Source organism: Hemibagrus wyckioides, unplaced genomic scaffold (assembly GCF_019097595.1).
Source record: "Hemibagrus wyckioides isolate EC202008001 unplaced genomic scaffold, SWU_Hwy_1.0 Contig27, whole genome shotgun sequence".
Taxonomy (NCBI): domain Eukaryota; kingdom Metazoa; phylum Chordata; class Actinopteri; order Siluriformes; family Bagridae; genus Hemibagrus; species Hemibagrus wyckioides.
Genome location: NW_026690788.1, coordinates 184,751 through 200,653, shown reverse-complemented (window position 1 = coordinate 200,653; position 15,903 = coordinate 184,751). Strand labels below are relative to the sequence as shown.

At 34.4% G+C, this 15,903-nt stretch overlaps 2 non-coding genes and 2 gene segments (V, D, J or C); 3 read left to right on the top strand and 1 right to left on the bottom strand.

Moving 5' to 3' along the window:
* The first annotated feature begins 501 nt into the window (after positions 1-501).
* On the top strand, positions 502-573 carry trnap-agg (transfer RNA proline (anticodon AGG)). Its single transcript has one exon. It is a non-coding gene; the product is annotated as a tRNA-Pro (tRNA).
* A 3,687-nt stretch (positions 574-4,260) lies between these two features.
* Positions 4,261-4,804, top strand: LOC131350199 (T cell receptor alpha variable 12-2-like). The segment is given in 2 exon segments: positions 4,261-4,300; positions 4,443-4,804. Coding segments are annotated over 2 exon segments (402 nt in total).
* A 7,109-nt stretch (positions 4,805-11,913) lies between these two features.
* On the top strand, positions 11,914-13,755 carry LOC131350198 (T cell receptor alpha variable 26-2-like). The segment is given in 3 exon segments: positions 11,914-11,953; positions 12,112-12,401; positions 13,645-13,755. Coding segments are annotated over 3 exon segments (441 nt in total).
* A 2,066-nt stretch (positions 13,756-15,821) lies between these two features.
* Positions 15,822-15,903, bottom strand: trnal-aag (transfer RNA leucine (anticodon AAG)). The gene has a single exon. It is a non-coding gene; the product is annotated as a tRNA-Leu (tRNA).

Sequence of the window (15,903 nt, the reverse complement as noted above, 5' to 3'; positions counted from 1 at the left end):
TGCTATTTAATGTGTTCATCATGTGTGTCTTTGCAGGATCTTTAATATATTTTTGAGAATTACAGGATACCTGAAAGTATGTATAACTAAGAATAAGAATTGTGGAAAATAAAAACACAGTTTCCATCACACAATCAGGAAATAAATAAGCTCCACTGAAATAGTGCTCCATAATCAATTCTTGAGGTAGATGAGCTACAACAGCTAAAGACCACATCGGGTTTCATTCCTGTTCACCAAGAACAGAAATCTAAGACTACAGTAACAACCCTGTAAATGACATAATTTGGCCCAATGGCAAGAGCTGCTTACTTGGTTCACACTTAGCGTCTGGATTCCAAAAAGGTTTGAATCCCACAGGAGCCTCGCTTTATTGTTAACTTGACTTTGTGTAACCAAGTTCCTTTTACTCGGACCCCAGTCCATATGAACAAGAAGGTCATACAGTTATAGAGTACAGTGAACCTTCATTGGGGCACATCAAGATAATGGGGCTGACCTGGCTCGTTGGTCTAGGGGTATGATTCTCGCTTAGGGTGTGAGAGGTCCCGGGTTCAAATCCCGGACGAGCCCTGGTTTTTCATGGAATAGAGTGGTTGGGATAAAACTAATGGAAACTTGCACTGCTGGCTTGGTTCTCGCTTGGAAGTTTGTTTCTCCAGAGGTCCAAGGAGGTTCAAATCCCACTGTAATTACCTCTGAAAATTAAAGCTCCAACCTGGAGCCTATCTCTGGAATACAGGGAGTGGGATGGAGAATGTCACACTTTGTGGAGACATGATCCTCTGAAATATTAATATAATAGAGTACAGAAAGACCTCAGAATATTGTCATTTTACTAACACCATTCATCATGATCACTGTTATATTCATGTGTCTGTGGCTTTCATTAGGTAAGTTAACATTGACCTTTTCAGAAAGGAGGGTAAAAGGTAAATCCCTATGCCACCACGTCTGTCTGCTAAAGTTGATGATAAAACTAAACAAGTGGATCTGATCATCTCCTCTGCTGCTTTTAATGTTTGATAATATACAATTAGAAGGTAATTTATTCATAATTACACTCACTGGTATCACCCAGATGAGGATGGGTTCACATTTGAGTCTTCCTCATATCGTCTCAGGGAGTTTTTTCTTGCCGCTGTTGCCTCAGAGTTGCTCATTAGGGGTAAAGTTAATTTTCAACTTTGTAATTTCTATTCTGAATTTCTGTATTTCTGTAAAGCTGCATTGAGACAGTGTCTATTGTTAAAAGTGATATGAATGAAAATGAAGTGAACTGAATTTAATTACCTTTTGGGAACAGACACAGCAAATTTACTTATGAGAGACTGGATCCAGTTTCCTATGATTTTCCACAGCAAATTATCATAATTATTTATAAATGTACAAATAATTAAAAAAACACACAAACAGATAAAGGCTTATAGTATGGTATAGATGATGAATCTTAAAATACAACACAGACATATTAATGACTCTACACTACAGCAGCATCACTTCCTGGGTGTGTCCTTCTAGAGACGTGTAAAGTTCAGCACATTCAGCATTATTATACAGAATCCTCACAGAGCTGTGTTCAGAAATGGATCAACTATACAACTTACTGTACATAGTGAGATACATACCACTGATTCTCACTCTAGTTACAGGTAATTTTCAATCAGTTATTAATTATTACAATGATATTTAATCAGTTAAATAATTGCATTAATTAATAAGCATGTTTGTATTAATCTAGTAATTTCTTGATTCCTTAAGTCAATATTGGAATTACAAAAAATACTTCACTGACATATTTCTTTATATTTTTGTCACACCAGGTAGCTTTGCAGATAAAATTGAGCCAACAGATGCAAACATTGTCAGGAAAGAAGCAGAGACTGTTATTCTGAAATGTTCATATGAGTCAAGCAGTGATCGTATTTATCTTTACTGGTACAAACAATATCCTAACAGCGCACTACAGTATTTATGGTTTAAAGGCGCAAGGTCAAGAGCAAGTTATGGGAGCACTCCTGATGATCGTCGACTAGAGTCGAAAACAAGCAGAGACTCTACTGAACTTACTATCAGAGGTCTAAAGCTCTCAGATTCTGCACTCTATCATTGTGCTCTAAGAGTAACAGCACAGTGATACAGAGTCACTGAAAGGCTTTACAAAAACATCAACATGGTATATTAAGTTTCTAAAACCACAGAAGATGAAAGAGACTCACTTTACCAACTTATCAGTTAACCACAGACACAAACAACATTTGTGAAAACATTTGCAGCTGGAGCTAATAGCCTGAAAAGAAAATGAGGGATTAACACAACTATACTTTAATTCATAAATCTACATCTACATTCATTTATTAAATGTTTATTCTGCATGTTCATTTGAACAGATGTGAGTTTGATCATACAGATATAAAAAAATAATAAAACATTAGTGACAAGATTTGATTGCACATAAGGGTAATGTCTATAATCTTAAACATAATTATTTGATGGAGGGATGATGACTCTAGCCATTTGAGCTTGTCCTCTGTTTTCTTATTTGTACTGTGATTTAAATGTTCCAACTTAAGGTGGACTGCTGACACTAAATTTCCCCTAAGTCTGAATGAGTGTGTGAATGTGTCTGTGCATTTTGTCCTGCATTAGACTGCTGTATCATCCAGGGTGTATTCCTGCATCATCCCTAGTGTTGCTGGGAGAAGCTCCAGATTCACCTGCCCAGGACAAAGCATGAATGAATGAATGAAGGTGTGTATATATAATGTATATAGACAGTTGTGGAAGTGTGACCAGGATAAAGTAGGTACTTAAAATAAACTCTGATTGAATGACCATTCATTAGGTTTCAGCTGCAGCTTATGGATCTGGGGCTTGGTTTTACTGTAGTTTTAGCATACTAAGATTTGCTAATTGTCTAGTAGAAAGAGTTGCTGTGTGAGGTAAAGCAGAGTTGTCATGAATATGAATAAATATGATGTTTATATCAAAAGATAAACACAAACTAACTAAACACTCAGGATAACAATGTTATTATGCCCACTTGGTTTTCTTCACTATTGCTGATATTGCTAAGTCCTTTAGTTTGCAAGTTACAAACCAAAAGAACAAGTATTTTAAAAAGTTGCTTAATAATAAATTGTTGTCAATAAATTCAAATAAATTGGTGTATTTATATTAAAGGCTGTTGACAACAATTCATCCACCCAGAATACACTGTTTAATGTAATCACAATCATCTTTAAGTAACCAAACATAACTATAAAATAAATACATATCAGTTTCTGATTGCCAGTGAAATCTAGTTAGAGTGAGAATGTTCTTTTAGCTGATTGTTAATAACAGACGTGTTCTTGAACATTAATGAGGAAAGGCTCAGGTGCACAGTTTATTCTCCTCTTGATCAATAGATGAAGAAAATTGTTGCAGGAAAAGTTTCTGTTCCTCTGCAGCTCTTTTTCTCTATAGACAATATTCTGTTTGTGAGACCTGTATGATTGTAATTAACACCAGTGCAATCATAGCTCCAGTTTTGTTCTTTGGTCACTACACTTAATTAACCCTACTGAATAAAATCAGATGGAAAAATATTTGAAGTGAACTGGAACAGCGATTTAGTCCAGGAACTCTATGGAACTCTGTATGGGAAGGCTATACAAAGAAATGCAAAAAATACTAAATATATACATTATATAATATTAATTATAGTTCAGAAGTTTATTTATTAATGTCATTAATAAATAAATTACCTTCAATTACCTTAAAAACCTTGTCTCTTGAAGTCTTTCTTATTTCTCCACAAGATGGTGTAGTGAGTTATCTTATTGTGGGTCAGGTGCTAGGACTCTGCTCACATCCTCCAAAGATGTAGACTCTGTTATAAATACTTCTTTGCAGAATAATATGAACTCTAATAAACATGCTTTATCACAACAAACAAATAAATGCCACAAGTCAAGACACTACTTATAAAATATAAAAACTAAAATATTTACTCATTTTAATTGTCAGTAAATTTTTATAAAATTGAATAAATACAATAATAGAATAATTTCTTTGTTTACTATGTAAACAGTTTCAGTAGAGTTTCCCAAACAAGGCAGAATGTTTCAGTAAAGATCAACAATCTGTCAGTAACACTGGAGACACTGTCATGTGATGCTGGGGGGTGGAGCTTCGTGAACATTTATCATGTTAATATTTCAGAGTACAAAAAGAGTTCAGAAGCTTTTAGCTTTCATTCAGATAAAATCATTCATCATGTTCACTGTTATATTCATGTGTCTGTGGCTTTCACTAGGTGAGTTAACATTGACCTTTTGTTAGTTTATATATTATGTGTTGTTTATTAATTGTGTGCTGTTAGAAATCATGATTTCTGTATGTAATTCTGGCTTGATTGTGTAAAGGTTAAATACATTACATTTTCTTCTCCATGACAGGTGACTCCATGGCAGATTCAATAAAGCCACTTTTCCCTCATAAAGTTGTAGATGAAGGTGATGATGTTACTCTGTCCTGCAGCTACAAAGACTTCAGAGGTATTGTACAGACTCTGCAGTGGTACAGGCAATATCCAAAATCTAAACCTGAGTTCCTTCTTTATATTTATCAAAATGGAGATCTAAGTCCCAACACTCCCCCAAGAATGTCTGCTAAAGTTCATGATGATAAGAAAGTGGATCTGATCGTCTCCTCTGCTGCTGTATCAGACTCTGCTCTATACTACTGTGCTCTGAGGGCCACAGTGACAGGAAATCCAGCTGCACTGTACAAAAACTTTCACACAGTTTTGTTATATTGAAAGCAGTTCTACTGATAATTTCGACTTCACATGCCATATTTGGGGGAAATCTCTCTCTATTGTGATTTATAAAGAGTTTATATTTTGACACATGTTGGATTATTACTAGCGATCCTCAGTAATCAGTCTGTGCTCTGTTGCTGGTCATGGATTTAAATTTTTTTTATTTTGTATTACTATACTATATGATCACTTTCAAGTTGATAATCTTTACTAGTTTTTGGTTTACATGGTTCGTAGGCATGAATTGTAAACTGATCAATCTGTCTGAATATTATAAACACCTTTTCTGAAGCACAAATCTGCCTTAAAGCACAGCGAAAATATATCTTCAAGTATGCTGATGACAATACAGTGTTGAGTCTCATCAGCAAAATATTGAGTTTACATACAGAGAGAAGGTGGAGAAGTGCGAGGACAAGTGTAGAAGGATAAATCCATAGGGTGAACTCTTAATTTCCTGCAGACATGTACGAGAGAAAAGATAAAAAAAGGAATAAATGGCATCCTGTGCAGCTGTACCAGTGTTTAATATGAAAAGAGTATTCTGTCTCAGAGCACAAGACACTACAACAGATAGAGAAAACCACTGGAAACATCATCAGGGTCTCTCTTACTTTAGTCAAGGATCATTACCAGAAAGTGTACATTAATTAAGCCGTCAGTTTTCTGAACATCACTTCCCCCTTCTACCAGATTCTTTCCTCACCTGCCATCTTCAGAAGGAATGAGAACATCTGGACAGAACATCTGCCAAACTCTTTAACAGCTTCTTCTCCCAGACAATCAGGCTCAGTAACTGAACTAATATCAATAAAACAATATCTAATCAGCTTGACACAAGTGCAGGATTCTGTATAGGTTTAGTCAGACCACAGAAACTAAAATACTCTATACCAATACCCAACAGTTTTATGTGTTAATACTGATAAATAAATCAAGTGTTGTAGTAATTCTAGATCATATTCAGATATTATCTGTTAGGAGAAATTGTACAGCTGATCTTTGTTACTCAATTAACTGGTTAATAAACATTAATTACCAGCTGTTTTTAATTGAACATCACTGGCTAAGGAACCATTTAGGACAAAATGATCCCAAAACCTTTTATTTGTGTCCATACTGGAATATAATAATAAAAATAACTAAATAAACATTCACCTAATTATTCTTAAACTATTCAACTAATAATAATAATGTCAAAAACAGTCCACTGAAGACATGGGAAACTTCTAACCCATCTATATTAACTTGTTTATAAATTAATTTTGGAGTTTGTAAACACTAAACAATTATTCTCATGTATATACCTGCAGGTTTTTTATTCTGGACAATGTTGTTTTGTAAGTATTCAGTATATAGACAGCTATATAAGTTTAAAATAATGTCGACACTGAATCAATTTCAGACCTAAAGTTTTGAGCTCTATTTGTAACTAGGTTTCATTTATTTTAGTACTCAAATAGGTCAGAAAGTCAAATTGAAATCAAGATTTATTTATTGTTATTAGTGAGCCAAGATTTCATCCTGAACAGCATCACTTCCTGGGTGTGGCCTTCTAGCGACGTGTAAAGTTCAGCACATACAGCACTATTATACAGAATCCTCACAGAGCTGTGTTCAGAAATGGATCAACTATACAACTTACTGTACATAGTGAGATACATACCACTGATTCTCACTCTAGTTACAGGTCATTCATTTTCATCAGTTAATTAATTTTATTAACAAAAATAATTTTCTGCATTGATTTTAGCTGATGTTTTAGGTATGTTTACAGAAATGATTTGAATATTTATTTTTGTTTGTATTTATTTATATATTCTTGTTTACAGCAAGCATTGTTGCAGATAAAATTTGGCCGAAAGATAACAACGCCAAAACTGAGGGGAAAGAAAGAGACACTGTTACTCTGACATGTTCATATACGTCAAGCAGCAGTTATGTTTATCTTCATTGGTACAAACAATATCCTAACAGCGCACCACAGTTTTTACTGTTTAAAGGTGCAAAGTCAGCAAGTTCTGCAGAGTATAATCCCACTGGCTCTCGATTAGAGTCAAAAACAACCCCAGACTCTACTGAACTTACAATTAAAGATCTACAGATCTCAGATTCTGCACTCTATCATTGTGCTCTACAAGAAGGAACACAGTGATACAGAGTCACTGAAAGGCTTTACAAAAACTTATTGTTTATAAAAACCACAGAAAATGAAAGACACTTCCTTTACCTACTTATCAGTTAACCACAGACACAAATAACAAATTCTAATAACAGATGTGACTAAAATAAAAGAAAATGAAAGAAAATAAAAGAGAGATGAGCAACTACACATTATTCACAGTAAATTCTACAATTTTAAGGGTAAAAAAATAAAATAAATTAATGACACTACCAGAAATGTTAAAGCTAGGTGCCACTGAAGCATACATTGTGTAATTAAGTTAATTCATTAATTCTTTTTTGCTCAGCTTCCCCAATGATACACTACATTAATTAAATAAGTCATTGATTGATTGATTGATTCATTGTTATGTTTATTATGCATATATATACAAATGTCATTTAGTTAGATTTGGCAGTGGCTATGAACAGATGTCAGTTTGATTAAAATAAGGAAACTGTTAGTAAAATCACCTTTTTCTTGTTTTATGATTTATGTTTATGGCTTGTACACAACTCTGATGAATATACATATAGAATCTTAAACATAATTACGTGATCAGGGATAGCTCTAGCCTTTTGAGCTGGATGTTTCTTTTTCTTATTCATGATATAAACTTTCAAAGCTGCCTGTAGATCCTTGGATAAATTACTCATGAGCTTTATGGCCTAGGGTTAGAATATAATTCAGATACACTACAACCCTGATCAGGATAAAGCCGTTAATGAAGATGAATAATAAATAAATGAATTTTTGTCTGCAGGACAATAAGCAGTTACTTATATTTTAAGGTAGAGTGGATTTAAACATTATTATATAACAGGTAGGTCTCAAGGTTGATGTGGGTTTTGGTTTAAAGCTGTAGTTTTATCAAAAGTCAAAAACTTGAACTGACAAAAGATAATCTGCATACCTAATAGATTTAAGAGGAAGTAATTCACTTAGGGAACAAAAGCTGTGATAAATATGAATAGATATGAGTGGGTGGAGCTAAATGTGGAGACATTAAAGACAGAACATTAATATTTATTTCTAAAGTTCCAGGCGAGAAGGAAACACACAAGTAACAATCTTTTCTTCACTACTGCTGATAATGGTATGTCATGTTCATTACACATGAAGCTCAGTGTTCATGTGCATATTGGCATTTATGAGTAAAATATTATAGCAGAGGCTTCTTGATTATCTCCACTGGTATCGACAAAAACCTCAATCAGAACCAGAGTTTTTGCTGCTGATTATTGTGTCTACAAATGATGTAACCAACGCTAAGCAACATGACCCAGGACTATCCATCAAAGTTCATAAAAAGGACAAGAAAGTAGATCTGGAGATCTTTCCTGCTGCAGTATCAGACTCTGCACTGTACTACTGCACCATGGAGCCCACAGTGACACAAAACTCAAACAGACTGTACAAAAAGTCAAGCTGCATGTTTTTCTCAGGAGTTGGAGCCAGTTTAATTCCATATAATTTTCTGTTTTAGTTCCTAGACTCTCCTAGATATTTATTTGGCTGCAAATATCAACACTCATCTTCTTACCTATGTTGGCAATGCTTACTGATTGAACAATCAATAAAAAAAACTGTATGATTTCTCTCATGTAGATGTAACACAAAATTCAACAACCTTAAAATGAATTTAAATGATTAATTCTTAATTAATCAATATGGCTTTCATTATCACACATGAAAGTCCCATACAGCTTACTGACAAACAGTAAACATCAATGTGCTCTATACTGGTATTAATTCCTCACTATATGCTCTTACCTCAGCTCTGAAAATAACCTTAATTTCATTCAAAATAGCTACAAATGACACAGAAATAGGTTTAAAAAGAAATTATGCATAACACATAAAAACTTAAAAATGTGTCTTTCTTATCAGTACAGTTTAATTTACAAGATGAATCTACATCCAGATGAAATGTAGGTATTAGTTAAAAAAACATAATATACACTAGATAGGATGTGTAAATTGTAGTGAAGCATCACACCATTTGTGTACTATTTATTTTAACTAATGTGAATATGGGAAATACCCCAATTATTCCAGACTATACTTATTATAAAAGATAAAAAGAATAAAGCCCAAGGATGAAAATATTATTGTACACAACACTGAGACTATCACAGGACCTGAGTAGTAGTAGTAGTAGCTGGTAAGCTGGTAAGCTTTCTCTGGCAGTTGTATGCTTTTTCTGTAACTGTTGTTCCTTAGGGTTCTGTTTGTTCTGCATGTTATTTCAGATCATTACAGAGCCAAGAGCTGACTTTAGCAAGACAGCAACTAACAAGCTAGCAATCTCACAAAAACACAAGGCCTTGTTGAATAGAATTCTTCAAGCAGCACTGTGAAGCACTAATCTTAACTACAACAGTCTTATGGATTAAAAAACAGAAAGTGGACTGTGAAGGATCATATCGTTGGTCAGACGCCTCTTACCTTGAGACTGATGGTGGCAGAACTATTGATTCTGATCGAACTGCTTCATTTGTGAATTAAATGATTGGACTAGGAGAATGAAGAAGGATTTGCAGACTCGCTGATGTCATTTGTTCAGATCGTCACAAATGACATCAGTAACTTATAAAGAGTCACTGAGAACATCAGTAAATGAATTTAAGAAATCTTTTTGGTGAACGGGATCAAAAGGTCCCACAATTCTTTTTCTTATAATAAAGGATTTAACAATACACATACATTTTAAAACATTTCATTTTTAATAACATTTTTTTGCCTTTTATTCTGCTAAATAAACTACTACATAGAAGCAGAAACTGCAGTAAAATAAAGCAAACCAAAACCTGATTCAGAATTACACTAGGCTAGGCTATGCTAAGCTAGGCTAAGCCAGTTTAGGCTAGGCTAGGCTAGGTTAGGCTAGGCAAACAAACATGCTTCAAACAGAAGCTAGGCAATTACAAGGTAGAGCAAAGGAGCTTAACTCGGGAAGCTAATTCCTGTGTCACTACTCACATAACACTAAACAGGTGAACCAGCTGAACAGGGGAAATGAACATAGAACCAAAATAGAGTTCAACTCTAATGTTCAGTGCTGCCCCCTGGTGGTCTAGCAAGGAAATATTCCAGATATCCATCATACTACTCATAGGCTGTATTTTAAGTTGGTGTGCTATTATTATTTTTTAAACCATTGTAGTAAAGCAATAAAGAAGCAGGTTTGCTTGTAGCCTTTTCTACATTCAGACACCTGAAAAGATAACTAATTATTTAAAATTTTCTTTTTTAGATTTTTTTTACACAGTGGATGTTTTAATAAGTGGATGATTTCTTAATTATGTACTTTGAAATTGACCCAATTTAATTTTGATCCATCATTTTGCCTGCAGCCAGTTTACATATCTTTGATATCTCTTTTAAAAGAAGCACCACAGTACATATTGCTCTTGACAAGCAAAGCAAAACAGACAATTATGATATAAACGCAGAAGATTCTTCACCTTTAGGAAAAGTTTGACACACTGACAAATGACAGAAATGATCTCTGACTAGATGATAAGTAACAGGGTTGTGAACTTTATTTCACATTATGTGCTGTTATTTGATAACTTAGTTGGAAAGTACAGAGTCATGTGCCACATTGATATTGAAGGGTAGTGACCCAAAACATGAGCAGTGTAACTGTTGAAGGATTGAAAGCCAGCAGACCTGATTAACATAGACCCAGTAGTTAAAAGTAACACAGCCACATTTAAGACTAAAACACGGAAAAATAATGAATGTTATGTTGTGTTCAAAGGAGCAGAGCCCTGGACCCGAGTCACCCAGCGCACATACTAATACTACAGTGGGATCGGAAGAGAAATGAATGGAGAAAGATACAAAATGGGTTGAGATGAAATTACTGGTCTTTATTATTAGTGTGTTCTTCTATGTTCAATAAAGAGGATCAGATTAAATGATAAAAGTAATCCAGTGTCATCTATCATGTGCAGATTCATATGGCAAATTATATAAATAATGTGAAATGTATGTGAATTATTCCCACATGAATTTATAAAAGTCACAGCATAGTTAAAGTTAGCTCTTTATTAGTTTGTGATTAGTACATGCCTTAAATCATGCATTAGTTCAGATTTAAGCAAGTGTTAATTTAGTTTTTTTTTTTTCCTCATTGTCTTTACCTCTAATCCGATCTATCATCAGGTCACAGGGAGCCTGTGCCTATCTCAGGCATAAAGGCAGGATACACCCTGGACAGAGTGCCAACCCATCACAGGGCACACACACTACTTCCAATTTAGAGACTCCAATCAGCCTAGAAGTATGTCTTTAGACTATGGGAGGAAACCAGAGGAAACCCACCAAGCACAGAGAGATGGACATGCAAACTCCACACTCAGTGAGTGGGAGCAAGACGTGAACCCAGGACACTGGCGGTGTGAGGGGAACAAGCTAACCACTAAGCCATTAAGCTTAGTTCACGATTATGTATGTACTGATACTGTAAATTATTACAATAAAAATAAAATGGATTAAACATGACAACTACACACAATCACACTCAATTCTGAAGTCATGATTTATCATGTTACATAATTTTGCAGAATGTGGCACAAATGGCACCAAATGACAGCAGCAACAACAGATGCCTTTTAAATTGTGATTTAATGTTTGTATAATAATTATTTCAATAATTACATGATTAAACTTTATTATAGTGATTATTGCAGTTCATTATCAGTTCCTGCTTTTAGTTTAGCTTTTTGTGTTTGTTTAAAATAGATTTAGGACATGTTCCCCATGTGAGACTGAATGTAAAGCCAGAATGCTTCAGTAAGAATCAAGAATCTTTCAGTAACATTAGTGACACTGTCATGTGAGTGATGCTGTGGGGTGGAGCTTCATGAATCCTGATGATGTTAACATATCAGTGTACAGAAAGAATAGTTTCCTTCAGCTAAGATCATTCATCATGTTCACTGTTATATTCATGTGTCTGTGGCTTTCACTGGGTGAGTAAACATTTTTATTATTGCAAAAATAATATGTTCTGAATCAAGGATGAACACATGTGTTTTTAAAAAGTAGTAAATTGTGAGTATAATTTATGTAATACCTTATTATTAAATTATTTAGAAAAAAAAACAATATGTTGTCTTCTCTATAACAGGTGACTCCATGGCAGATCCAATAGAGCCACTTTTTACTCATAAAGTTGTAGATGAAGGTGATGATGTTACTCTGTCCTGCAGCTACAAAGACTTCAGTGGTGACATATATAATGTGCAGTGGTACAGGCAATATATGAACTCTAAACCTGAGTATCTTCTTTATGTTACTCCAAGTGGAGATCTAAGTTCCCCCATCCCCGATGGAATGTCTGCTAAAGTTCATGAAGATAAACAAGTGGATCTGATCATCTCCTCTGCTGCTGTATCAGACTCTGCTCTATACTACTGTGCTCTGGCGCCCACAGTGACAGGAAATCCAGCTGCACTGTACAAAAACTTTTTTGTTATGTTGAAAGCAGTTATGCCAATAAGAAATTTACATGGGGAAAATATACATGGCTTTTTGGGGAAAACTTTCCCTTTTGTTCTCATTATTTATAATAAGTTTATATTATTGACACATTTCATTCATTCATTCATTCATTCATTCATTCATTCATTCATTCATTCATCTGTAACTATTTTATTTAATCTTTTCTAGGAGCAAAGTGGATATTGGCAAAGCATTCAAAACTCTACACAGCAACCTGAGTTTAAAATCAATAAGAATTTACAATGCTTTTAAAATAAAATACACTTTTATTCATAGAGCCATCATGCTATAGCTCACACAGCATCACTTTGCTGGATCATAAAACAATAGTAAGTTAATTCATTTTTAAATGACTAACACTATTTTTTATTAAATTATTATTATTATTATTATTATTATTATTATTATTATTATTATTATTATTATTATTATTATTATTATTATTATTTTCTACAATGTTATTCAAACAATCAAAACGTATATAATAAAGCAGCTGAGGCTCTGTACACGTTCAGAAGTTGAATAAAGTTCTGCAAATTGTTATTATTCTCCTTCCTCCACAAGATGGCGTAATCTTATTGTTGGCCATGTTTTAAGCCTCTTGTCACATCCTTCAGAGCTGACTTCTTGGATTATAAGTACAATAATATATAATATATATAAGTATAATAATATATGCTATACATAATCTTCCGTTCTTTTATATATAAGCATTGCATGATTTGTGATCTTACTGCAGTCTAGAAACAATCTTTGGAGAATCAGTAAAAACCATCAAAAGAATCCCTTGTCACTGGTTTGCCTTAATTAAGAAAGAAAACTGAAATTGCAGAACGCCTATACACACAATTTCTATTCTATATTCCTTGATAACCTGGAAATAAAAAGTAAAAGCTTGGTTCAATCATCACAGCAGAATTTTACAATATACAATATACCAACACTATATCATGGAAGGCAGCACTGAATCTTTTGAGTTTGTTGCAGTGAACAACAGCAAGTTCACCACCACTGCCTTGAAGAGGCAAAAACTAACACATAATGTATTACAGTGTTACAGAGAAAAAATCCTTTATAAATAGATGAAGTGCAAAGTTTAAATACTCTTTTTGATGACTCAAGCCTCTTTTTGTCTGTGAACATTTCTTTGTGTCTTAAGGTTTTTCTCCTTGATGAACACAAAGATGGTGAACTCAGTTATCTTATGATGGGCCGAATACTAGAGCAGCATATAAACCTGCACATTCTTTTCACATACTTTTCACAATAAACCCTCTGTGATATAGGCTCTACCTCTACTTCTATCATACATACTGCACAAATATTATCTTAACCCCTGCCATGGTTCATCTCAGTAGTAGATAATTTCAGATATACCAGCTCACATAAAACAACTGTCCACTTTAGACTAAACTGTGTTTAAAATCTCTAGTGCACTTGTACTAATGCTGTATTTTTCATATGTAACTACCTTTAACCTTCTGTTGTTGTGGGGTGGAGCTTCATGAACCTTTATGATGTTAACATTAGCAAGACATTTTACAAAAAAATTGTTTTCATTCAAACAATAAATTCAATAAATCCTGGATTCAAAGGTAAGAATCAACAATCAGCCCTGTCATGTGATACTGCAGGGTGGAGCTTCAAGAAGCTTTATGAAGATCCAGAGAGCAAAAGGAAAACAAACTTGGTACTTCTTTGGATGTCTTTGGATCTTGATTATAGCTGTTAATAAGCACTTGAGTAATTCTCAGTCTTGAACAGTAAGCTTACAAGTATCAGCTTTCTAAAGATACCCTGGTTATATACCCTGGTTTGGGGATGCACTCCCTTCACATAATGCAGGGCTGTTGAGAAAGGATTAAAACTGTTTTGTTAAAGACCAAGAAAATAAAATGTTCAAATTCAGGTTGCAAAGTTTGTCGAAAGAGTTATAGGAAGAGTTAATCAATAAAAGATAAACAAGCAATCAAATGGCTTCCTTTTAACTGAAATGTGGCAGTGCATCTTCAAACATTTTACCTCTGTGATTTATCATACCCTGTGATCTATGATCCCATAGACAGACTCTACAAATTGTTGCCCACTTTCTGTTCATAATTCTAAATAAATCAGCAGGAACTGAGAAGTATCAACTATATAAATAAATGTAGTTTTAAAGGTAATCATAACTGAATAAACAATAAGAAAAGTAATTAGCCTGGTATTTAAACAAATCCACTTTGTGACTTTATTTGACTCAACTACCATATAGATCAGATAATGAAGTGCGACAGAAATTCTGTGCCTCTCCTTGGTTTCACACGGATTACATAATCCGTGATTTTCGATATGACTTGCATCATTTAAAAGTAGACCCTTTAAGCTTTCTATAGATATATTTCTCATGTCTGTGTGTGCAGTATTCACGCAGTTTCAGTCCATTTTAGTGACACGTTTCAAAAATATTTTCGCGGAGACTGAGACGGCTGAAAGTGCACCCTGTTTATTTTCTTTATTTTACAAAAGCACAATGTTTTGTGGATATTGTGAGTGTACATAAATAAAAGTAGACCCTTACAGATTCAAATGATGTACTACACTTATGTGTATGATCAAAAATGACGGAGCATTTTAAGTTCTTTTCACGGTTACCAGAAAAAATGCAAGTGTTCCCGCCGGCGGGTTTGCCGACTCCTAAGGGTTAAACAGCAAACAGATTATTTTTGGGTTAGATTTGTATCATTTTCATAGGAAATCCTTGGACAGTTTAATGTTTTTTGTATTTCTTTAAATATTTTATTATTTTCCTATTTATTTCTTATTTTTTTATACTACTTGCTATGCTCTTCATTGTATTATATTTCAGTGCACTGTTGTTGAGAAGAGCACCCACAGTTTTGTTGTACTCCTTATGTGCAAAGACAATAACATTTATTCTATTCTATTCTATTCTATTCTATTCTATTCTATTCTATTCTATTCTATTCAATATCAGCAAGCACGGCTTTGGTTGGAGCACAATTTCATTTCATTGTCTGTACCGCTTATCCGATCTATACTCGGGTCACGGGGAGCCTGTGTTTATCTCAGGCGTCATTGGGCATCAAGGCTGGATACACGCTGGACGGAGTGTTGGAGCACGATGTTATAGTTAATTAGAGGTTATAGGTTTTTATCAGAAATAAACAGAAATCAAGCCGATAGATAGTCGTGCAGTGTGAAAACAATGGTGACCCAACAACTTTGAAAATCTTGCAGTGTGAACTCAGCATTAAGGCCTCGCGCTCAACCGCACACTCCTGAAAGTGTGGGTGAAGGAACAACCTTCTGCTGTTGTCGACCAAAAAGTTCACCTGGCAGCGGTGGGATTCAAACCCACGCCCCCGAAGAGACTGGAGCCTTAATCCAGCGACTTGGACCGCTCGGCCACGCTACC